This window comes from Uloborus diversus, chromosome 8 (genome assembly GCF_026930045.1).
Source record: "Uloborus diversus isolate 005 chromosome 8, Udiv.v.3.1, whole genome shotgun sequence".
NCBI classification, from domain to species: domain Eukaryota; kingdom Metazoa; phylum Arthropoda; class Arachnida; order Araneae; family Uloboridae; genus Uloborus; species Uloborus diversus.
The window spans coordinates 6,693,012-6,719,650 of NC_072738.1; the positions used below are offsets into that span (position 1 = coordinate 6,693,012).

The 26,639-nt window shown below is 33.8% G+C and overlaps 1 protein-coding gene across 2 annotated transcripts; it reads right to left on the bottom strand.

The window, feature by feature from the left end:
- Positions 1-218: 218 nt before the first annotated feature.
- LOC129228283 (uncharacterized) lies at positions 219-4,158 on the bottom strand. Of its 2 annotated transcripts, XM_054862954.1 has the most exons (5): positions 3,958-4,158; positions 1,685-1,836; positions 1,521-1,585; positions 801-914; positions 219-438 (listed from the first exon to the last, which is right to left on the bottom strand). In XM_054862954.1, the coding sequence occupies exons 1-5, from the start codon at positions 4,041-4,043 to the stop codon at positions 232-234; spliced, it is 624 nt and encodes a 207-aa protein (XP_054718929.1). In that variant the 5' UTR covers positions 4,044-4,158; the 3' UTR covers positions 219-231. The 2 variants fall into 2 exon arrangements, with proteins under 2 accessions (XP_054718929.1, XP_054718930.1); XM_054862955.1 differs by lacking the exon at positions 801-914.
- Between the last annotated feature and the right edge of the window lie 22,481 nt (positions 4,159-26,639).

Sequence of the window (26,639 nt, forward strand, 5' to 3'; positions counted from 1 at the left end):
CATTTTACGTAGCAAACGAGTTTTAAAGTCATGACTTACATGTTTTTTTTTTCATTCTCAAGTACTGAAGCCTAATACTACAGATAATCCACTATTAAAACACAGTTGGTTTCATTCTACAAATTAAAAATTATTATTATATAATAATTATTATAAACACAAACTATTAATTACACATGCAAAACTTATTAATAACACAATTATTAATAACACAAAACTACAAAATTAAAATCATTTATTTAACAAATCCCTCAGCACATTTGTTTGTTCTTTTAAAACTTCAATAATACTGGCGTCATTTTCTACAGATTGCTTCATTATATTCAGCATTTCTTTCGAATTATCGTTATAATTCTGCTGTATGTTATTGAATTTTTGTAACAATTCGCCCAAAAATCGGGTCTTTTTCCCTCCTTCAACTCTTCTTCTCTTTGGTCTCTGAAAAAAAATAAAAAATAAAATGAATAAGAGGGGTTAGGGCAAAATAACCTAAGTGACGCTACAAGAGGGTGTTGAAGTCCTATCTCAGTGTCTTCCTCTGCGGTGCCCACGACAGTAAAAACTAAAAAGTTTTTGAGAATAACTATAATGAAACAAATTGCTAAAAATAACACATTGGGATGTCTGCTTTTTCAAAAGGAGCTAGCAATATATATTAACATCTATTGAACAGTCAAAAAATTGAATACTGGATATTAGGAGACAAATACTCGGCAATATGAACAAAATAATGAAGTGATTTTTTTCAAAATTAAGAATTTCAGTTGCCGTGTACAACATTTAATTAAAAAATTGCTAACCTGGGGTGCAACAGAATCTTCTTGATTTGATGGACCAGCTACTGGTTCCAGCTCGGGAAGTTCAGGCCGGGGACTACCGACACCAACATCTTCTACTGGATCTGCAGCAGGTAGCTGACAATTCAAAAAATAAAATAAATACTGAAGAAAACTACATACACTCTAAATTGCTTTTACAAAAAACGACAAATGACTGTACGCATCCAGAGAACTAATAATTATACAGAAACGTAGGGTAGCACTCCACTCTGAGAGGCAGAAAAGAGGAAATTAGAAATAAACCTTGCAAGGTGATGCCATTTTGTACAAGTCAACATAGTTCATAGCGTATCAACTAAGACTATCAACAACTTAGCGCATGCAAATTTTTACTGAGAAGAATAAGCAGCATTTTACTCTTGGTATTAACATGACATCCACAGCTGATCAAGCAATTCAAAGCATAAAAACTCTAAAACTTTTCTTTTTTTTTTTTTTGCAAATGCCAACCAAGAAGCAAATGGGCAAAATTTGTTAATACAAAAGGTGTTATGAATGAAATTGTATCTGAAATAAAATCACATTCCCTCTATGATTTATTTGATAAATATCAATTTTTAAACAATGTAATAAGATTACCCCCCCCCCCCCCCCCCATTTTAAGTTTTTCCACTCGATACATTTTTTATATAACTGGTCCAAGTAATACGAATGCTAATAATGAGGATTTATGCTACGCACTTGATTTGGTAATGCTCCACCTTCCTGGCAGTCCTCTTCAAGAGACATGTCTGTCACTAAAGATGCTGCAAAAAAAAAAAAAAAAAAAAAAAAAAAAATTATGAGCATGGTTTAGATTTTATGCAAATAAATTTTAAGTGTTTTTTAATATCCTTATTGCTCACTATTTTCATCGGCCAGAAAGCTGTTATCCATGCTTTCCACCATTGACGATGCATCTTGGCACGGTAGCACCCCAATCACTTCATGCACCGCTTGAAAAAATCTCCATTTGGACGGTTCTCCTCCAGTTGTGCCAATCTTAGTTTTTTCTTCCCTAGAAGTACAAAAGCATTTTCAGAGGCGACCAAAGGTTTTTTTGTAAATGATATGCAGCTTCAAATCTTAAGCATTCAAATGCATCACTAGATATTTAGTTCAGTAATTAACCAGATTAATATATGCACATAATCAGTCTTGTAACCCTGGGCAGAGGAGAAGGGAGCTTTGTCCCCCAATACATTTAATTTTTCATGTTAAAAAGGAATGTCACTGTAACATAAATGTGTTTAAAAACTACCGCTTTTTTTGGGGACTTCCTGTAAACCCCACAAAGGTGAGTTACCCCAAATACTACTTTTCCCTAAGTACGGCACTGTATTCAAGTGTATGAACTGTACATACTGTGGGAGTGGGGGTTAAAATCTGCTCAAAAATTATTATAAACTAATATCAAAATGATCATTACAAACTTATCATTGCAATGCAATGTTTCAGCCGAGTTTATAAGTTCTTTAGCAAAAATGCTAAAACTGGAGAAAATGCTTTAGCAATACGCTAAATGTCAAATTTCTATTTTAATCCCTCAAATTCAAAGTATAAAAATACAGTTCCAAATCAGACAAGTAGAAATAGTAAAATATCATTCATGAAAGGAATGGAGAAAAAGGCCCGGTTTGTTGTCCTTTATTATTTGTGCAGCTAGATAGGTTTTTGTACAAAATTAATTGACTATGGGAAAATGGCGTGTTTTTAGGCGGAACCACTTCTATAACATCTGGGATTGTGAATAGAGACGTACCGAGTACTCGCGAACTACTTGGTACTCGGCCAAACTTTGAATAGGTACTCGGCCCATACCGAGTAGTTGCAAAAAGAGCAATATTTCCATGACAGATATTAATATTTATAAAAAGCGCAATCATATATATAATATTCTGCAATCATTTACAATCAAGGGTGCCCAATGCAAAATTTTTCTCCATGGTTTAGAGTATTTTCTACATGGAAACGGATTTCAGTACAGTAAAAAGATTTTAAAATTTGACCTTTAATAACTTATTCATTAATGGCTGGAAAAAAATTTTTAAATACATTTTTGCAAAGAAAAAAGCATTAAAAGAAAGGAAGTTCTCATTTCTAAGGGGGGTGGGGCAGGGCTTGAGCCCCCTTACCCCCTTATATGGGTGCCCTTGTTTACAATTCAAATTTACAAGTGAAATTTAAATTTTGAGATTAATGAAGTTTGTCATCCTTCAATGGAATTATGGACATGTGCTTTGGGTTTACAAGGAATTCCTTTTTCAATGCGCAAAATGTGACTCACAGATTTAAAGGCATCCGACAAAAGGCAGATTTTTTTGTGGAATGTCTTTGCATTCTTTAACTCACATTTTACGCCCTGAAAAAGACGTTCCTTTTCAGGGCCGGATTTGGAAGTGTGGAGGCCCCTAATCAGGGTTCAAAATTATCCCATACTTTGATATATCCGACTATTTTGATACACATGTATTATATCACATAAATTTTCAATCAGCACAAGTTAGGATATTTTGTAAAAATTTTATTGTGGGGGCCCCTTTGTTGTGGAGGCCCCGGGGCAGCTGCCCTGCCGGCCTTGTTCCTTGTAATGCAGAAACAAGTGTCTGTAGTGCATTTGTTTTCTTTGCTTTCAAAAATTATTTATGTTGAGCGGACTAGAACTATAATAGATTGATATAGTTTGTTTTAATTCTAACTTGATTAATCATACCTTTTCTTTATTTAATTTTATTTATTTATTTATTTTTTTTTTTTTGTAATTTTTGACAACAAAATTTTCTAAATAATGAGCAATTAAATTTCAGCAGGAATTTAGTTTTTAAAACTATTATATGGACCAGGAGGTCTATACTACTATTCCAATAAGTTCAAAATTCATCACATGTGTTTCAGTGGTTCTTCTTAAAACATAATTGGTACTCCGTGACTCGGCCGAGTGCTCGGTAACTCGGTACTCGGCCGAGTACTTGGTACTCGGCCAAAGTGCTACTCGGTACGTCTCTAATTGTAAACAATAAAAAAAAACCTTTATGTTTACGAAAAAATTTTGAAAATTCTTATTTACAATTACACAATTTATTGCAAGAAAAAATATTGTACAAATGCATACATAAATAAATAGAAAAAAATCACTCACCTGTAACGCCGGTTTAAGTTTTGTATTTTTTTCGAGATCTCTGCAGAACTCCGTGTAAATCCGTATGTTTTGAAAGAACAGCTCATTCCTTCATAAACCACACGGTTGCGTTTACTTTTTCTTAAATTTGCAAGATTCTCATGCCATATATTTACGAGGGCAAACGTTTCATCGTCTGCCCAATTGTCCTTCCGCTTTAAGCTCAAGGAGGCAGCCATCTTTAAGCGACGAATGTCTTGTTGAGCGGCTTCCCAGTGTCGCTCAACTGAAGCGGCTTTGAGATGCGCTAAGTGAATGCGCAGTAGGTTAGCTGAAAACTAAGCGGCTTAATTCCGCCAGTGCAAACGGGGTGTAATTCAGCTCCTTCCTGCCTAAAAAATGCAAAAAGACGATTCTCGCGTTTTTGTGAACTTAATTATTGTTGTGTGCATAACTTTTAAAAGGTTTTGTTTGCCTATTTTTCTTCATATTTGTAGTCTCAATTACCACCATATAAGGCCTCATAATATAGATTTTTATATCTCTTTTTCAAAAATTTTCCCGGGGGAGAAACCCCCGGAATCCCTGAAATTATGCATGTTCTACATCCTATTTAAAAAGCCATTCTCCTGTTACAAGGTGCATTAAAGATAATAATAAATGAAAATAAAAACAGCGGGGAGCATTAAAAAATGTGTGTGTGTGGGTGTGTGCTAGGGCAATGTTCGAAAAGAGCGATAACGAGCCCCTCCCGAAAAAAAATTCTGGATACGGTCATACCGCAGCCCCACAACACTAAAAGGCCGACGGCCCAGAAAACCAAGAAAAAATCAAAAAAATAAAAGAAACCTTCACACAAATTTTAAAGGATTTAAATATTTTTGTAATGTTTTAGTAAAAAATTCAGGAAAATTAAACGCATCAAGAACAAAAGCGAATCTTAACTAATAGGAGCCGACATTGAAATTACAAGAATTTCTGAATTTCGGGAGAGGGGAGCAATGTTAATTTATGGGACACTTGTTTCTTTGCTGACATAAGTCATAAAATCGGGTTTAAAAAGCCCACATAACTATCTAGGAGGTAGAAATATTAAAGCAGTTAAAAATATACAACAATCACTCTTTTCATTATTAAGGGGGGGGGGAGGAGGGGGGCGGGTGAGCAATCCCGTAGGCTATTATGGGCATTGCTGATTTTTTTGCGGGAGGGCCCAAAATTTTCAGATCCGGGTCTGCAAAAACTATTTCTTTGCGAATTTCAAAGCAGTTATAGATTTGTTTTTAAAGCCATGATGCAGTTGAGGTGACATTTTGAAACTACCTGCTGTTTCTATTAATATAATTGTTTTACAAAGAATCTACCATGTGAGCTCTTTTATTTTGCATTTTTACGAGCTGAAAAAGAAAGCTATTATTTTGAAAATAGCTTCTTGATAGAAACGACTGTTTTAAGAACGTCTACATATTTTTTAAAAAAATTATTAATTCCATCAAAGAAGAGCTTTTTAAGCAAAAAAAAATTATGTATACAGAAGTCAATTAAAAATAATAAATGAATTAATTTATCCTTTTTTGGGGGGGTCTGCCCCCCTCCCTACTCTTCCATAATCCGCTACTGATCTGTAAGTATGAGAATCATTTTGATTTGTAGATATTTTTTCCTGCTAAGTTTTCGGAAGAAACACGTTGAATTGTTTGAAGCTTTTGTTAATAAATAGTTTAAACTAAATTTTATTTCATACCCATAACCACTTTGATAGTTTGGACTTTTAATTGGGTGAGTTCATCTTGAGGTGGATTTAAATCAAAATTCATAACTCATGTGTGTGTTTTAAGTAGTTATCATATTAAAAATAGAACATGAAGCATTTCACGCATGACGAGAAAATATATGCAAAGTTAATTCCCAAAATTATGCAAAGTTATTTCCCCATGAAACACTCACCAACTTTTTTTTTTTTTTAGGTTTTTATTTTTTCAAGAAAAATTTGTTTTACAGCTGTTTGAAAATAGAACGGAAAATTGTTCAAATCAAAACACATTATCTATTTCTCATCAAAAGCTCTTTCTTACAAAGTTTTATTGAAGCTTAGTCGCCTCTAAGTTCAAAATTTATATTTGCCTTGAAGTTTTTTTTTTTTTTGAACTGTTCAAAACTGAACGGGAAATTGTTCAAATAAAAAATAAAATGTGGGAATGAGGTGGTCTCTTTCGATCAAAAAAAAAAAAAAAAATTTCAAATTGAACCGTTTACTCAAAAGTAATATGGGGGGGGGGACAGAACAGACAGACATTTTCCCCCATCTCAATACCCTGCTTTGAAACTTTTAATTTTTCGATATTAATTTAGCCATTTTATTTATTTTTGACTTTTTTTTTTGTTTTTCGCAATGTATTTTTTAAGTTGCAGAAAGCCTTTGATGATATTTTCTTCCTTCTCTGACCTTTATTGGGAAAGTAAGCAAAAATGAAAATATACAAATGTGCGCAGATTTAAATTGTATATTTAATTCAAATTTTCTAAAATTTGATTTAAATTTTAATTTTTTAATATGTTTTCTATGAAAATTATAGGTTTTTTTTTTTTTTTTTTTTTTGAATCTTAAACTGAAGATCATATTGCTTTTAAGAAATGAAATCAATCCCTTTAAATTCTGCTTCAAATAATTCTTAAAATTAAAAAAAAATTAATTGATATTATTAAAAATATGTTTTTATTGTTTTATTATTAATTATTTTTTATTAGTTTAAAATCATAAATTAATTTTAATAACTAAACTATTAATTTATCCCAAAAATTAATGTAAGAAAATATAATTAAAATAATTAGAAAATCACTTGCAAAATGCGTGATAAAAATATATCGAAATATATATAAATCGAAATGCGTGATAATACCAATTTTATTAAAAAAATCAACTTTCAAGGTATTCGTATATGAAAAGAATGTTATACCTATGTCATTAAAAAAATGTACATGCGTTATGTCATTAAAAAATATTTAGTCGATACGTTATGTCGTAACAGGTTACAAAATATTGTTTTTCATAGTCTATTTTCAACAAAAAAAGAAAAACGAAACTTAATTTCGCTCTTCGCGAAGCGGCAAACGAAGAAACAAAACTTGGCGACAAAAATATCTTCAAGATTGAGCTACGTTTTGTAAAGTATTTAAAATAATTCGTTGGCCACAGAAAAAAATCAATCCTGGTAGCTCAGAAAATGAAGAATTTTTAATCACTTATTGCGTTTGTAACTTTCGAAAAGATTAAAATGAACGTTCTGCCCGCATTTAAAGTCGAGCAAAATTCCGTAGGACTCCATGGTCAAGAGTGTCCGCTCGGGTGGGGTAGGGGCGTTACCTCTAGGTTTGCTGGCCTTCATTTCCTCCACGAGCGGCGGCGGGGTGTAAGCCTTCCAGGGGGAAGCCGTTCGCCGCCTTCATGGAGAGGGTTTCGGGTGTGGTTCCAGCTGCTAGCGTGGCTACTTTATCGCTAGTTTGGCAAATATTTGGCGAAGATGCCTTTTGGGGAGGGCTCTTTTGTTGTTCATTGTTGCATTGTTCAATGTGGTTCCAGTGTTGGATTTTAAATCGGATGCGGTATAGTTTTTTTTTTTTATAACAATCAATGCCAACTTGTAGTGCATATAATTGCTCTTATACAAGCATCAAAATGTTAAAACCTCAGAGAGAAAACGGTTCATCTGTGACCAAGGGCGGATACAGAAATAACTTTTGGAGGGGTCTGGAAATTAAATAGCGCACCCCCCCCCCCCCCGGCATACAATGTTTCATAACAAAGTTTTCATGACTTTATTTTTAAATGTTTCTTTAAGGATCACTTAGGGCCTTTTCGTCTACTTTTAGGTACATAAATATTATACACTAATATGCTTTGAATGTGGGACGTAAAACATCTTTAACATTTCAAGCGAATCAGGGGTGCCCACAGGAGAGGATAATGGCACAAGTTGCGTAATCAAAAGTTTATTTTTGAGGGGGGGGGGATTGTTTTAATGTTTTAATTTATTTTTTTGAATTTGATTAATTTTTAATGATTATTTTTTTATTTAAATTTATTGATTAATTTTTAATTTAAATTGTTTATTTCATTTCATTCTGTTTATAATTTATTTTATTTATTTATTTAGTGTGCGTGTGTGTATGTATGTCATTGGCGTAGCACAGAACTTTTCTGATAAAATAATCAAAATAGCAATTAAAATTAAATAAATTAAAAAAATAAATACAAATAAAAAAAGAGCAAAAACAAATGAAAAGAATGGAAAGAGGATTGAGAAAAATAAGGGGGGGGGGATTTGTGCCATTGAACTTTGGGGGGGGGGGGATGGGCACCCCTGAAACGAATTAAATACTAAACCCAATATAACATCACTGAGATATTATAAAATGAACGGTTTTAATTAGGAACATTGTCATACTGATTATAACACGAGTGCAAGGCTATTAAATAAACCCATACCTCATTTGAGTTTTTATAAATTAATTTTTATTTTAACTGTAAAATGTCATGTAATTAGGAAAATCATAACATCATAACACATAAGTTTTATTAAAGAATTCAGAAACTTTGACCTGGATCTACGTACCCGCAGACTAGGGACGTATCCACAGGGGGGGGGGGGCGGACCACTCCCCCGAATCGTTTTGCAACGTAAAACGGAAGAAAGGATTTTTTAAAGTCTTAACTGGGAAACTATTAAACGAGTGAAAATTTGAAGAAATGCAGAATAGCAATTAGTTCTCATTAGCTGCAAAGCATACTTAAAATTTCGACACTTATTAGGGCTTCCTGCTCTCTTTCCCAATTCAATTCAGAGCCGTCCAGGACCAAGGCAGGTGCTCGGTCAGTTTGGTAGACTTCCCCTCCTCCCCCAAAAAACTCCTTTTAAAACTTACAGTACGCCAATTTCGGGACTCCTCAAGGGTCGAGCCCCTAGTTTCCGATTAGGCAATAAGTGTCTGATTACCAAGATGCGCCTAATTCAGCTCCATCCTGCCTAAAAAATGCAAAAAGACGATTCTCGCGTTTTTGTGAACTTAATTATTGTTGTGTCAACAACTTTTAAAAGGTTTTGTTTGCCTATTTTTCTTCGTATTTGTAGCCTCAATTCCCAACCACATAAGGCCTCAAAATACAGATTTTTATATCTCTTTTTCGAAAATTTTCCCGGGGAGAAACCCCAAGAAAACCCTGAAATTATGCATGTTCTACATCCCATTTAAAGGGCCGCTCTCCTGTTACCAGGTGAATTAAAGATAATAAGAAATTAAAATAAAAACAGCGGGGAGCATTAAAAAATGTGTGTGTGTGTGTGTGTGTGTGCTAGGGGCAATGTTCGAAAAGAGCGATAACGAGCCCCTCTCGAAAAAAAATTCTGGATAAGGTCCATACCGCAGGCCCCACAACATTAAAAGGCCGACGGCCCAAGAAACCAAGAAAAAATCAAAAAATAAAAGAAATCTTCACACAAATTTTAAAGGATTTAAATATTTTTGTAATGTTTTAGTAAAAAATTCAGGAAAATTAAACGCATCAAGAACAAAAGCGAATCTTAACTAATAGGAGCCGACATTGAAATTACAAGAATTTTTGAATTTCGGGAGAGGGGAGCAATGTTAATTTATGGGAGACTTGTTTCTTTGCTAACATAATTCATAAAATCGGGTTTAAAAAGCCCACATAACTATCTAGGAGGTAGAAATATTAAAGCAGGGGGGGAGGAGGGGGAGGTGAGCAATCCCGTAGGCTATTATGGGCATTGCTGATTTTTTTTGCAGGAGGGCCCAAAATTTTCAGATCCGGGTCGGCAAAAACTATTTCTTTGCGAATTTCCAAGCAGTTACAGATTTGTTTTTAAAGCCATGATGCAGTTGAGCCGACATTTTGAAACTACCTGCTGTTTCTATTAATATAATTGTTTTACAAAGAAAACTACCATGTGAGTTCTTTCATTTTGCATTTTTATGAGCTGAAAAAGAAATCTATTATTTTGAAAATAGCTTCTTGATAGAAACAACTGTTTTAAGAACGTCTACATATTTTTTAAAAAAATTATTGATTCCATCAAAGAAGAATTAATGGACGAATCGTGGTATTACGTTCCCTTGAATTCGAAGCGAGTAAAAATGCTTTTATTCAAAATATGCTGTGTATGTTTGGTGGTCTTTTTAAGCAAAAAAAAAATTATGTTATACAGAAGTCAATTAAAAATAATTAATGAATTAATTTATTCTTTTTTTTTTTGGCCCGCCTTACTCTTTCATAATCCGCTACTGATCTGTAAGTATGAGAATCATTTTGGTTTGTAGATATTTTTTCCTGCTAAGTTTTCGGAAGAAACACGTTGAATTGTTTGAAGCTTTTGTTAATAAATAGTTTAAAATAAATTTTATTTCATACCCATGTATTAAAAAAAAGATAATGAATGCTGTTTAATGGATAATTGATTTACGTTTTTTTTCCGGTAAAGGTAAGCGGTAACCACTTTTATAGTTTGGACTTTTAATTGGGTGATTTCATCTTGAGGTGGATTCAAATCAAAATTCATAACTCATGTGTGTGTTTTATGTAGTTATCATAGTTATCATATTAACAATAGAACATGAAGCATTTCACGTATGACAAGAAAATATATATGCAAAGATAATTCCCAAAATTATGCAAAGTTAATTCCCCCTGAAACACTCACAAACTTTTTTTCTTTTTTTAGGTTTTTATTTTTTCAAGAAAAATTTGTTTTACAGCTGTTTGAAAATAGAACGGAAAATTGTTCAAATCAAAACACATTATCTATTTCTCATCAAAAGCTCTTTCTTACAAAGTTTTATTGAAGCTAATTCGCCTCTAAGTTCAAAATTTATATTTGCCTTGAAGTTTTTTTTTGAACTGTTCAAAACTGAACGAAAAATTGTTCAAATAAAAAATAAAATGTGGGAATGAAGTGTCCTCTTTCGATCAAAAAAAAAAAAAAAAAATTGTTCAAATTGGACCGTTCACTGAAAAGTAATAGGGGGGGGGGACAGAACAGACAGACATTTTCCCCCATCTCAATACCCTACTTTGAAATTTTTAATTTTTCGATATTAATCTATCTATTTTATTTATTTTTGACTTTTTTTTTTTTGTTTGTTTTTCGCAATGTATTTTTTAAGTTGCAGAAAGCCTTTGATGATATTTTCTTCTTTCTCTGACTTTTAGTGGGAAAGTAAGCTAAAAATGAAAATATACAAATGTGCGCAGATTTAAATTGTATATTTAATTCAAATTTTTTAAAATTTGATTTAAATTTTAATTTTTAATATGTTTTCTATGAAAATTATAGGTTTCTTTTTTTGAATCTTAAACTGAAGATCATATTGCTTTTAAGAAATGAAATGAATCCCTTTACATTCTGCTTCAAATAATTCTTAAAATCCCAAAAAAAATAATTGATATTATTAAAAATATGTTTTTATTGTTTTTATTATTAATTGTTTTTTTATTAGTTTAAAATCATAAATTAATTTTAATAATCAAACTATTAATTTATCCCAAAAATTAATGCAAGAAAATATAGTTAAAATAATTAGAAAATCATTTGCAAAATGCGTGATAAAAATATATCAAAATATATATAAATCGAAATGCGTGATAATACCAATTTTATTAAAAAAATCAACTTTCAAGGTATTCGTATATGAAAAGAATGTTATACCTATGTCATTAAAAAAAAGTATATCCGTTATGTCATTAAAAAATATTTAGTCGATACGTTATGCAGTAGTTTCGTTCTTCGCGACGCGGCAAACGAAGAAACAAAACTTGGCGACAAAAATATCTTCAAGATTGAGCTACGTTTTGTAAAGTACTTAAAAGAATTCGTTGGCCACAGAAAAAAATCAATCCTGGTAGCTCAGAAAATGAAGAATTTTTAATCACTTATTGCGTTTGTAACTTTCGAAAAGATTAAAATGAACGTTCTGCCCGCATTTAAAGTCGAGCAAAATTCCGTAAGACTCCATGGTCAAGAGTGTCCGCTCGGGTGGGGTAGGGGCGTTTCCTCTAGGGGTTGCTGGCCTTCATTTCCTCCACGGAGCGGCGGCGGGGTGTAAGCCTTCCAGTTCTATTGAGTTCAGTGTCAGAAACCTTAAATAAAGCAGAAATTAGGTGCCCCTGTATTCCATCAGCAGCGACGGTTGGAATTGAAAAGTGGGGAAAGGAGGGGGGCAAAGAAAAAATAGGCAACTAGAAGCCATTGTATTTTTAGCGGCAGAAAGAAAAAAAAAAGAAAAAAGGGGAGGAAAGTACGAAATTTTGCTAAGGATGGTTTTGAAAGCATATGAGTGGTGGTTAATATAAATTAAGGGCTTGACTCGCGTTCTCTTAATATTTTGATGAATTATGAACACAATAACTTTCCCCGAAGAAGCATTTTGATATGAATTAGGCTTATACATTACTTACCCGAAAATATTTTGAGAGGTCACAAAGACTTGGTAATAATTTCATTAAGCAAGTATGGCTTGTTTAAGTAAAAAAATTCATTTACAACTTTTTTAACAGTGTTAAAAAATGTGTATATCTTGACCACGAAACGAAGGCGGATGACCTTGAAGCAAAAACATCATTTGTATCATTTGCAATAGGTTGTTTGTTATTATTTTGGAATAGATTGGATAAGCGAGACCATGGCTCTTACTATTCGGTGCTTTCTGGAAGACTTTACCTATTACATATGATACAAATGATGTTTCGGTTCAAAGTCATCCGCCTGCTTTTCGTGGTCAAGCTTTAGTAAACAGATATACAAAGTAAAACAAATAATAATGGTCTGAAATTTTTTGACTCTTCTGCTTTTTTTAAAAATAATTTCTAGTTTTGGTTTCTAAATTCGAAAGTAAAATGAAATAAATTTCACGTAAAAAGTGAGGGGAGGGAGGGGTGCGGGGGAATGATTTGGATTAGTTTTTTTGTGTACATTAACAAAGCGGTATCTAGACTAGTATACCGTGTGACAACTTCTGTGTCGGATGCTAAAAGACGAAAGTCCATTTACGAAAATAATATTTTTAGTAGCAATAATGAAGCATAAATTTACGAACCGCGACTCCCTTTCGAATACTTTCAATGTGGCGGGGAATTCGCACTCGCACTAAAACTTCGTTACTGGTTAAAAACTCGCGTGATAGCCTTTTCGAGTAAGTCGAAGTGCGAGTTGACTGTAACAGAAAGGAGCTTGTTCCGAAAAGTGACTGATCCTTCCCATCTCAGCTCCAATATGGAAGACGGTGTGTTGTGCCGTCATGTTGTTATCAACTAATAGGGGAACGTGGGGCAAAGTGCAATAGCGAAGCAAAATGAAATGGTGAAGTATTATCTCTGCGTTTAGCGCCACCTCTCTGGTAATATTTTCACAATATAGTTACACATGTAGTGTATTCTGAGGAAGGAAATGCCGATAAGATTAAAGCATATGATAATACAGGCAATTTTCAAAAATTGATACTCTTATTGTAATGTTTGATGGCAGTCAAAAATTACTTTTGATATTATAAAATTATAAAGTTTTTGCTATTGAAATTTCCAACTTTAATTGAGACCTTCTGATATGCGGTGCAATATTTATTTAGTTAATACTAAGATATATATGGGCATGAGGCTTGCAACTGAGCCTTATTATGTATTTTTATGACTGCTTAGTGAGACCAGTACGCCCCCTTCTTTTGGAATAGGAGCGTACGCACGTGACTTCGTTGTTATTCCGCACCTTATTATGTCTTCGAACGGCCCATTTATCTTTACTAAGTTATAAACGTTAAATTTCATTTCCAACTGGTAGTGACAATTTTTTTTACCATTTGAAAAAGAATTTTCTTCGGGATTGAGGACATTTTTCTGAGTCTTATAGCCGATTATAACACACTAATAGTAGGAGCATTGTTTACCAGCTACATCTACTTTCGTGTAGATTGCGAAATTCTAATTCGCAACTCCAACGAACTATAGGGGACGCTGCAGCCACTCTCTAATGGCGGACGAAAAAACTAAAACAAACGCACGCTGTAACGAAGAAAATGCTAATAAGCCTACTAAATTTTGTTCGTATGCATAATTTTTTCGCTCTATTCTTTTTAAATTAATTTTCAAAGTCTTGTTGATATTCTGGCCTACAAAGAAAGAAACGAGAATTCAAGAAGCATTACTAAACGTCAAATATTAAAGCAAACTACGTAGTTCGTAGTTCTAAGCAGCCATTTCCGCGATGTTGAATTCGATATTTATCAGTTCTTGATAAAACTAAATAATAATTGTAGCCTGACAAGAATAACAACTAATGCTAGAAAATTTAATATAACATTACGAATTATTATCAAAAGAAGATAATACTTCTTTGCCTTGCAAGGCTAGCGCTTATTGTTTTGCATTTGTAGCTGAGTTATTTCTCTCAAATTCCCGAATCGGTAAATTTAAAATTTTTCTGTTTCGATGTTTATAATTTCTGAGTTATGATTTAATTATGTCATGCTATGCAAATCATCAACATAATTCTCATGGATATATGGTGGCAGCTTTCTTTTCAGTTTGATCTACCATTATTTCTTTTTACTTATCGAATTCTGTAATCTTTCTACCATTTTATTCCACTCATGATAAAAATTAAAAATGGTGGAATGGTAAACATGCGGAATCTCGCCAAAGCTACTTTGCTCGCACAATACTAAAACTATAACCCTAAACAAATTTGGCGAAACCTTTCAGCTGAGAATAAAAGCAATAAAGTAAATTCTTTCTCGGTTAAACATTTTTCATTTTGTTCTACGATAATATATTCAAGAAAATATTTTGCATACTGTCCATTCCAACTAAATGCTGCTGTAAAATATGGTTACTGAAATTAATTTAAGATTAAAAAAAAAAAACCCCATATTCTTACAAGTTCACACAAAACAATAAAAATTTTTACCTGGTATAACGTTATCCAAGTTTGTTAATCCAGAGTTTTCTTGTGTTAAGGAAAACCAACATTATTTTGAGAAGCTCAAGAATACTACTAAGGGACGAAACAATATTTCTGTAGCTGAAAGCAATCTAAGACACATCAATTGCATTAATAAATACTCAGAACAAACTGCCTGTGTTTACGTCAACAGACAGACGTGGAACGCAATATGGCAATGTTTTAGTTTTTTCGGCAGTTTTGTAAATCACCGCAAGGTAGCGTATTCGAGCGCTGGAGTTGCGAATATGCAATCACACTTTGTTTAGGAAAAGAATGGAGCGTTGCCAACATTTCTTAGTTTCTTTGATAAAAGAAAACCCTTCTGGCTGTCCACTTTTTTAGTAGGAACCTTGATTTTTCTTCAGCAGTACAGTCGGAATGCTACATTCTGAAAGTAAGTTGTTTGCGATAAAAACAAAAATAATTTCAGATAATTTTTTCAAATGGTCACCCCTGAAAGCGTGTCATCTTTTCTTCAGCAGTACAGCCGGAATAGAATGCAACATTCTGAAAGTAAGTTGTTTGCGATAAAAATAAAAATAATTTCAGATAATTTTTTCAAATGGTCACCCCTGAAAGCGTGTTATCATTTATACGGGACTCATAATTTAAAATTAATTTTTAATAGTCATAGTATTATTAATTGCTATGTAAATACAATAATTTCATAACTCCGGGATGTGAGTGGGGAAACCGCCTAAATGACGTGCCTAATCTCTTCATAGGGTTTCTGAAGATCTTGCATGTGGTATACTTACATTTCATAAAAGTATGATTTCTAAAGGCGTTGCACGCCGTTAAACGAACCTTTTAAGGCTGTGTTTTAAAAATTCTTTACTCTATCAAAACATCTTCAATCCGCCACACTTAATTTTCGGAATATTCAAGCCACAGTTCAATCTACAATTGATCTGTGCGTTCATACTACCATAGTTCAATCTGCAATTGAAATTGAAAATAGATTTTACATAGATGCATATTTCAATCAATGGTGAAACGTTTTCAAAAAAATTCTTCCTCCGAGCCAATTTGAAAAAGGCGCTAAAAAAAGAAAAATCCACATGATGATGTGAAGTCAAACACTGATTTTTTAATATTTTGTATGAAGTAATAGATTGTTTTTCGAATAAAATTAACACAAGATTTGATGATAATTATTTTTCTGCATGGTTGGCTCTATATTATCTGGATTGGATTTTTTGAAAACGAAAAATAAAATGTTTCAATTATGAGTAAAATTTTTAGCACTAGGCAAGAAAAATTACAGGCAATATACCGACATACCAGTTATCACATCCAGAGACTGCAGTTCCGTCCTTGTTGTGGACTCTTCAGCCTGGAATAGTGAATAACAGAACTGGTGGTAGATGACATCTCATTGAAGCTGAGAGTGCCCACGAGACTAGATTATTCAATGATGAAAATTAAGCTCCTTGCAATTTTTTAAGTTGCCTGTGTGATTTTGAAGAGCAAGACATAAAAAGTGTTTTCATACATAACTTTGTTACTTCAATTATTTTTTAACTATTCCAATCAGCTCAGCTGGTAGAGAAAATTTTTTGTTAGGTTAGCGAAATATTTTCGAAGCACAATGAGCAAAAGAAAAAAAAAGAAAGAAAAAACCTTTTCTATTTAGCTGTACTGGCAAAACAGCACGACACTGGGTACTGATAGTAAGACGATTCCCTGCTCTTCCGAATTCCAAAAAACATGCATTAAAACTTTTCCAAAAGGTATAAAAACTTCAGTATCGAGATGTTTTGTATGATAACTTATTAGAAAATGAATCAGAATTTTAATTGCGTCTAAGCACTAATTTTTATTCATATTAAACCGATTTTATGACCACTTCTTGTTAGCTAATGTGTGTTTGTTACCGCACTGTGATAATACATATTTAAGAAACTCGACCCCCCAAATGAAATGCTGAAATGCCGCCCCTGTTTGAGAACATTTGAAAATACATTTCGGGGTGGAATTACACGAGCAACAGGGAATTACTTGCAATAATGTACTTAAATTAAAAATACAAGCTGCAGTTTACTTGCAGTACACTTGGAACAATGTACTTCGACTTATTCAAATGCAAAATGTTAGGAGGAATAGAATAACTTTTTAAAACTTTTTTTTTCTCTTCTCAGGTCTTTTTTTTTCTAATGGTTTTCAATTTTTGGTTACATTAGTTATGCATTGCTTTTGTAGAGAAACCTAAGCTCTATGCTCTTTCCCGCCCATTATTCCAATAGAGGGCGCTGCAAGCGCTTATTGAATTAAGTAAGTTGATTATGGAAAAATTTAGTGGCAACTCTGACGGTGGAAGAGATGGATAGAATTCGAAACACGAAGCGCAAGCTCCGTGGAAGCGAGTAATTCGCTGTTTAGAATAAATGATTTGGTTTAATCATCAATGTAAATAATGTACATAGTCTTCAATAAAGATGTTAAGTTTTCTTCGAATCGTGACAATTTGAACCTATCACTGAACCACCGGATCTACATAGAATTGCACATTTTTTCCCACAGCTTTCTGCGATTCAAAATAGTGATAATAACAATAACAATAATCAGAAATGCTTTTCTTTCTGCGGATACTATGGTGAGAAAAGCAACGGCTAAAAGCATAATTTTCAGAAAATTCATTCATGCTCGCATTTCGAAATTAAATGAAACCTCTTTATTACCACACAATGTTGACAGCTTCGTGCAAACGAAGTCCTAAACTTGATAGCTGCACTCAATCAAGCTTTCATTGATGCAAATTATTGCAATCAATCAAACAATCGTAACAATTACGTAGAATATTCCCTACTTACGTCAATTGTTTGCTCGTAAGAAAGTGAACAATGTCTTACATACGTAATTTATATTCAGAAAAAAAAAACAGAATTGAAAATATAATCCGACATTTGCAAATCACACACATTAGTATACTATCCTTTAAATTTAAAAAATATTTCAATTTTTCTTTTTTTGTATAAAAGTATTCATGAAGCAGAATTTATAAATTGTTGATTGTACTAACATTTATTGCTTTAATTTTTCTAATTTTTCTTTTTTTGATATCTTCTCGACTTCCCGGGGAAATTTTAAACTGTTAGCAAAATTAGGGTAACTCAAATAACTCTAGAACGTGGAAGAGAAATCTGTCAGGCCCAATAAAAACTTTTTGAATGATGTAAAAGACAGAAACACATGTATCTATCTCTATTGATAAAGATGTTCTTGATGTTCTTTCGACTTTATTTTTCTATGCTTTTAATGCAAACTCGTCTGTTCCACGTGTCTTCGCGAGCATGTCCCTCCTCCTGGGTGGTGAAGTTCATTTCCCCCGCTATCGACTTTACTTATTCCCGACCCTCTCGATTTTACACAATACTTTTCAGACAAAAACAGCATTCAGTCAACAACGTCCAGCATCCAGCCCCTGGAATTCATTTGAATGTAGACGTCTTGTATTCAAATCATGACTTTTACAAATATAATTCGGATAGGAACCATTTGTAGAAATAAGAAATCCAACGAGTAGGGTTCTACCACAATTCGTGATTGTGGAAAACATAATGTAAATTCAAGACGTCAAAATTCAAATGAAAGCTTATGGGCTAGATGCTAAATGTTTCTTTCTTTTCTGTTTGGTATTAATTTTTTTTTTTTTTTTTGAATTTTTTCCCCCAATTTATGAATAATATTAAGTAATGATAATGTTTCAATGAAGCTTTAACACCATTTTAAATCAGGTGTTCCAAAATATCTTCAATTTTTAAATGTGTAAATTGTAAATAAAATATGCACTTTAAAAAGCATGAGCTTTGTGCAAGGAATAGATAAAAGTCAAAAACAACGTCTTAAAAGCACAAGTAAAAGATGTAAATTATAAGTGTAGAAAATGCATTGCTTGATTGAAAACTTGTGGCTATGTATTTGTTTTTGAATCCAGGATATTAAAAAACTTGGACATTTGACACTTTGAATTAAAATTCAACTAGAAATTTTGGTTTTTCGTACTAATATTCAAGCCCAATATATTGTATTTATGGTTCAGTTCCCTTCTTGTTGTTTACCTTTTTATAGCGAAATTGAAGCTGTAAACGAAATTGTTATTCGGTTCCTTAGACTTCACTATGAACAGGCGCGACTGCACAGTGCATACACACAAATATATATTGATAAAGACCGGCTAAAATTGAAAAACCTTAGGTTTCAGGGAAATGTTTTAGACGTCAGACAAATTATTTGTCTGAGCTTATGAAAATTTCAGTGTAACACGACTACCGAAAGATTCTTCGAACATTGTGTATTCATCCAGTTAAAAACAAAATGGTCAGTGTTCTCCCCCTTCCCCCATCAGTTCTCTAATTATCTGTAAATTTAAACCAGTGGTTCCCAATCTTTTGCACGTTGCGACCCTTTTTTGACCAAGTAAAGGACCTGTGATCCCGTAGCCTACATGTCAGTAAAGTATCGCTAGGTGTGGACCTAACCTGGCAACATTGTGAAAGCTACGTTAGATCCTACATTACAAAACTGCTATGTTAGATTCGATCCACTCCCAACTATGCTGTGGTAGGAATAATGTTTCGACCGAATAAGAAACGCTACACGACCCCATTTGGGGTCACGACCCTGGGAACCCACCCCTGCTTTAAAACAATTTTTTTATACTCATTCATGCTTTAAAGAAATGCAGGTATGTATCATTTTTCTCCTTAGAAAGTTTTCAAAAGAAAAATTCAGTGAAATCCTGTTACAACGTATATCAGTATAACCAAATACCCGCTTCAACCAAATAAGTTTTCAGTCCCGATTTTGAAGTTCATTGTTACTGAATTTCACTGTATTATGAATTACATGATCAATGTGTACATACCTTGGAAAGAATTTTTTACGAGTTTGGCTCGAGAAATTATTTTCAAAAATGTTTGTTGAGCTGTGGAAAGCATTTTATGCGTTTACATTTGTAATAACATAGTATAATATAGACAAAAATAGAGGAATACGGTTTTAGACCCCGGTTTATTTATTTTTTTTTTTTTTTTTAGAAATGGTCGCATTATTTCGAACAAAGTCTCAAAAGAGTGCTGGAAATATTTTGCCAGATTTTTTATGGAGCAAAATGTCAAACAGTATCTACCACCTTTTTCAACGAAATTCATTTTTTCTCGAATTTTAAACAATCAAAGAATGGATATTTCAAAAAAGCAAAAAGTACACGACACAGATAGAGACTTGAAAAATACTCGGAAAAAAATTTACATGAAAACTTCAAAGGAATTTGTAAAACCTTCATCCAACTTTCCCCGCAGGTTAACATTGGATCCGTCGGCTTTCAGACTCTCAGTGAAAAGCATCCTTAAATTTGCTTATAAAGTAGCATTAATAAACATATTTATCTTTCTTTGGATGCACCAGCTCCATTGTTTATGCCTTCTTGATGTAGTGAAAAGTAATGGGGGTAGTGCATCCCCAGAAATAGAAATATTCATTAATGCTATATTATAAGCATACTTAAGATCATTTTAATCTTAATTATATCCGTGAATTAATTTGAATAACTCGGAAAGGTTCTTCACTGAAGGTCTGCGATGCAACTTTACGCAAAATGCGATACTTCCTTTTTTTTTTTAAATTTACAACGTGAATTTTTTTTTCTTTTTTGTTCGGATATAGGGTTTATAGGTGTGAGTCCTATACTCTGGTTTCATGCCAAAAAATAAGGGAAAAATTGTAAAACAAACCCCTAGAAAAAAGGATGGGTTTTGATGATTTTAAAAATATAATAAGTGGTAATACCCCCCATGAGTTAACCAATTTCCTCCATATGTTCTTGCGTACAAACTTAGCACCTCTCTAGCCCTTCAGAAAAGTATTAATGTATAATATAACGATCCCTTCCCCTCCAAATAAAAATAAAGGCTATGAAACTGTCAAAAACTGAAAAAAAATTGCGGGCGACATTTCCGAAAAAGCGGGACGTGTGAATGGAAAAAGGTGGTCATATTTGGATTCAGGAGGTCATTTAGCACAAGAGTTCACTAGAATTATCTCCCAGAAGCACTCTTTAAAAACTATATCCTTTCTAAACACAAATGAAATCGTGAAGATGTTTCCAAGCATGTGGATTCACTTTCAAAAGCACTCATTCATTCCTTCATTGAAAAATGCCTCCGGAAAAGAGGGGAGTAGTAAATGGAAACGGTCGTTTGCGCTAATGATTGTAAATCTTATACACCTCATCCGGTTTTTCCCCTCAAGAAAGGAGGGATCGGTGGTAGGCGTGGCTTAGTAGAGAAATTGAGTTTTTTCGAAAATATTTCAGATGGTTGGAACTCCGATATTTTTTTAGAAATGGTCGCATCATTTCAAACTTAGTCTCAAAAGAGAGCTGGAAATATTTTGCGTGTTGGGGCGTTCTTAAAATTTCGATAGCACGATTTGCAGCTTTTTTACAGAGCGAAAGGTCCAACAGTACCTCGTTTTCGAAGAAATTCATTTTTTCTCGAATTTTAAAAAATCGAAGAATGGACGTATCAAAAAAGTAAAAACTAAAATACACAGACATAGGCTTGAAAAATACTCAGAAAAAAAATTGACCCGAAAACTTCAAAGGAATTTTGTAAAATAACATTCAACTTTCCCCGTAGGTTAGCATTGGATCCGAAGCTTTCAGACTCTCAGTGAAGAGCACCCTTAACCTTTTACGGCGGCCATTTCGATGACGCCGTTTGGGGGGGGGGGGTCATGGCCCCCGATCAAGTGCTTCCCGTTGGTGTTTTGTTTTTATACATGTACTTAAGCACTGTGCAAAATTCCACACTGGTATTCGGAAGTGAAATATTTTGGCTATTTTTGTCACAAACTCCATGGACTACTAATGCCCTCCATCTCTGAAACAAACCTCGTTCCTCTCGCAGGTAGCCATCTCTGACGCTGCATTACCAACGATCTTCCTTGGCGGTGGCCCTCATTCTCTCCTTTGTGCAGAAAGATGTTACATCACAACTTTCCAGCACAAGCGCATGAATTTTTTTCTGGGCACAAACATTTAGCAACGAGAGCAATTAGTTTGGAAACTGATAGCATTTAGAAAGTTCTTTTTACTGGAAGATTTATAAAAAAAATGCTGTACCATCTCGTTTATCCGGACCGGGACCTGACGTCGAAGAGGAATGAGGAATAGGGTGGATCAAAAAAACTTTATTCCAGCTAGAGACCAGGACACCCATTATTTCTTTTAGACTTACTACGAGTATTATGCTGTAAGAGTTTTCGCTTCTTACTTAAACTTTAAGAGGGTGCTCAATGACCCCTCAATTTAACATTAGCTGTAGCATAGAAAATATCACAAATTTAGAAACATTTAATTTCCCCAGCTGTTATTTTGTAAATAATTATTTTATTGCAATGTATATGCATATTACTCGTTTATATTATAATATGTAGCATTGTTTTTTCTGCTCGATGTATTTTTTTAATCCCCCTCCACATACTTATAAAGTTTAGGGGAGGGGTTTGAGCACCCTCTTTCAGTTGAAGAAGGAAGCTAAAATTCTTCCAGTATATTGACATTCACAAGTCTAAAAATATTGAGGGGTGTCCTGTTATCTAGGAGAAACCTTTTCTTTTTTTACACGTATTTTTGAACCACCCTAATGTGGAAACCAATACTCTATATGAGGCAGTGATAAGCAGAGGGATGCAAGTGGTCACTTTGAAGTTTCGAGTAAAAAGAGTTTGAAGATTAGCTCCAAGTTAGGCTTTCATTGAAATTTTTTTCTAAATCATGCTGTAGAGCAGCAACTATCAGCGATACTAGTACCGTCTCTTGCCCCAAGACAGAGGAGAGGTTCACCTCCATGTGTACTGGTTATCTCCAAATTTTTAATTTTGTCACTTGCATCCCTTTGCTTCTCACTGCCTCATATGCGATCAAATCCCAGCTGATGTACGTGCAATACAGGCCTCTCTCGAATAACGCGACATTTCTACAACACAGTTTCGATATTACGCGGTTCGAAACTTACGACTATTATAATACGAATTTGACATTACACTTTTAGGATTGAGTTCCGAAGAGAACGCATCGACATTTGAAAATTGTTGCGCTCCTGCATCATTTGTGGATAGTGAAAGATTGTTTTGCGTTCAACTAAATACACTCATGTCCAAAATTAAGGTTACAAACATGTCGAGGAAGAGAATATTCGACGTGTAGACTGGCCCTCGAGGTCTCCGGATCTCGATCCTCTTAAACATATATGGGATGGTCTAGGAAGGGCCATTGCACAGCGTAACACCCCTCCCTATGCCCTCAAGAGTTTAAAGTGCGCTTTTGGAAGTATGGACTGAATTTTTGGCCCAAGCATTTATTGACAACGTCATAAACAGTATGAAAGCTCCTTGTGAAGCTTGTATAGCAGTGCATGGTGGTCAAACTTCATATTGGAATTGCACTGGTTTTTCGTGAGATAAACGTTTCATCTCTGATTTATAATTTGACACTTTTTAATAAGCTCTCTTTCTGAATCCCCAATTAAAATCTTTTCATTGTTTTTATGCTTCTGTGTTCTTTCTCCATCGTAAGATACCTATGTGCCAAATTTTGTGGCAACACAGTGAATAGTTTTTGGTTTCCGCTGATTTTACGTTTGTGGCCTTCATTTTTTTACATGAGTGTACATGTATGTGAACCGGAAAGAAATGGGTTTTTATGTCCTGACAATGCTGAAATGCTTATATTTTATGCATTGCAACTTAAAAGGACTGAGATTTAATTATTCCTGATGCTGATAGGTAAATGTCAGTTATGAGAATATTTATTTAATATCACATTCCGTTTTTGTATTATTTGTCATTCAGTTGTACCCAGTTTTCAATCATTTGCTTTTTTTTTACTCAGTACATTCATACTGCATGCTTTACTTTATTTAAATTTGCATAAAATTACATTTATTTATAGTTTATAAATTTATTCGGGTAGTTTCTTGTTGAAGGCATTCTAAAAAAATATATTTAGAAAAAAAAATTTCCGCCAATTAATAGGCAAAATTTGGCCGATTACAAACAATCGCCAAAGTGGCCGATAATCGGTACTGCCGATTAATCGGTGTATTCATAGTTCTTTGACATGCTCTAAATGATGAATCTCTGCCGCAGTACTCTCGTCGAAAGCAGGTGCACCCACGACATAACCGGAATGTGGGTCAAAGCAGGCTTTTTCCGGGGTAGATAGGTTCATGTGGACACGTGTCCAATGTGCTATGATTTAAACGAACTGTTCATTTCAGTCTCTTTCCGCGTCGCAAGAGCTGCCATCTGGCGATACGTTAACAAGTTCAATTATAGAAATATATTTTGATAATGGAAACAATTACATTTTAGGTTGTTCGTAAGCTAAAGTTCAAACAATGACACTGCGATAAAAAAGATCCAACGTTTTAAAATGATGGAAAAAACAATAGTTTTGTGTAATAAAAAAGACGCTATTGAATGGTAATATTTTCTTGCACTAGATGGCGCTACACTTCGATATCCCATAGAGATCCTATATACGGAGAGATTGGACAACGGCGCGTTTCTCTAAACTGCTTATCGGTCAGTTCAGTCCAAGTGTTGTCGGCCCGAAATGCTGCGTTGTGTGAATTTCTAGCCTTCCCACGGAATATATACATGACATCTTTAAAGAACAAACTATTTTTTGTTTCTCCTCGTATTTTCATTCAAGGGAGTGAGCGCCAAGTCTGGCAACCCGGCGCCAATCGTTTCGTATTGTCAAAGAGCTTAAAAAGACATTTTTTTTTCCCTCAAAAATTTGTTCCTAAAGATAGAAAACGAACAGATATTTGTGATCTGCAGATTTCATTTCATAATATCATAACGAAATTTGGGGTTGTAAACGCTAGAGTCCTTACATAGAAGCTACGTAGCTTCTATATAGGGACTATAGTAAACACCAGTGATGTTCCCATCAAATTTTCTAATGGTATACTCCCAGTAATCAGTTATGCACGATATATGTATGCGATCATATACATAAAATGAAAATTTTTGAATATTAAGGGTATATGCTATATGTCTAAAAAATGTTTGAGAGTATACGGCGTATATGCAGTTATACCACCACTGGTGAACACCACCGCAAACTGTTTTAGTCAGTTCCTTTCATTACCTTTACTTACATAAAGAAATGAATTTCAGCTGTACTCAAAAAAAAATCGTTGTTTTGGTCAACATAAAATACTGTTACGATGCACAAAATCAGTGATGAATGAGAGAGAGCGAAATAAAATAAAACACCTACAGTACGTGCAGTATGCAGTAATAATAAAATGCTGCGCAGTTATAGTACTGCACAGTAGATGCAGTAACAGTATTTGTAACTGAAAAAATAAAGATGTTTTTGGTGGTAACATCCCTCTTCCTGGTCTCTTAAATATACAATACAAGAATAGCTTTCATTTTCAAAATGTTTGTGTTTTGCTCAGACACTACTCCGCGAACTTTTACGGATTTTACTTTTCTTGAATGGTTTATATCAAGGGCGCCCATATAGGGGGGCTCGAGTCCTCCCTTTGAAATTAGAACTTTCTTGCTTTTAGTACTTTTTTTGTTTGCAAAAATGTAAAAACTTTTCTTCTCCACCCGTAAATAAATAAATTATTAAAAATGTCAAATTTTAATGACTCTAATCTGTCCTGAAATCGGTTTCCACGGGGAAAATATTTGAGCCCCCCCCCCCTTACAACTTTGCATATGGGCGCCCATGGTACATATGAAAGATTCAATCATATTTAACTGTCGTGTTCTCTTCGATGCATTTTTAAAGTTGTACAAGAACATCGAAAATATTTGGCTTTTCTTTATTTAATAGCGTATTTCTCTTTTTCTTTCCATCGTCAGAAACCTTAAATAAAGCAGAACTTAGGTGCCATTGTATTCCATCAGCGGCAGCGGTTGGGACTGAAAAGTGGGGTGGGGGGAAGAAAAGATAGGCAACTAGAAGCCATTGAATTTTTAGCGGCAACAAGAAAAAAAAAGGGGGCGGGGACTACGAAATTTTGCTAAGGCTGTTTCGAAAGCATATGAGTGGTGATTAATGTAAATTAAGTGATTAACTCGCGTTTCTCTTAAGATTTGAGCGCGTTTCTCTTTTGATGAATTATGAACACAATAACTTTCCCCGAAGAAACATTTTGATATGAATTAGGCTTATACATTATTTACTTACCCCAAAATATTTTGAGAGGTCACAAAGACTTGGTAATGATTTCATTAAGCAAGTATGGCTTGTTTAAGTAAAACAATTGATTTACAACTTTTTTAACAGTGTAACAAACTTTAACAATGTGTTAATAAATAATGTGTATAGCTTGACCACGAAAAGAAGGCGGATGACCTTGAAGAAAAAACATCATTTGTTTCATTTGCAATAGGTTGTTTGTTATTATTTTGGAATAGATAGGATTAGCGAGACCATGCCTCTTAGTGTTCGGTGCTTTCTGGCAGATTCTACATATTACAAATGATACAAATGACGTTTCGCTTCAATGTCATGCGCCTGCTTTTCGTAGTCAAGCTTTAGTAAACAGATATACAAAGTAAAACAAATAATTATGACCTGAAAATTTTGACTTTTCTGCATTTTTTAAAATAATTTCTAGTTTTGGTTTCTAAATTAAAAAGTAAAATGAATAAATTTCA

Bases quoted from the DNA above. Each gene is read 5' to 3' on its own strand.
- LOC129228283 (XM_054862954.1), bottom strand. From the start codon at position 4,043: ATGAGCTGTTCTTTCAAAACATACGGATTTACACGGAGTTCTGCAGAG. The intron at 1,837-3,957 runs GTGAGTGATTTT...TTGTACTTCTAG, and splicing joins AACTTAAACCGGCGTTACAG to GGAAGAAAAAACTAAGATTG. The intron at 439-800 runs GTTAGCAATTTT...ATTTTTTTTCAG, and splicing joins AAGATTCTGTTGCACCCCAG to AGACCAAAGAGAAGAAGAGT.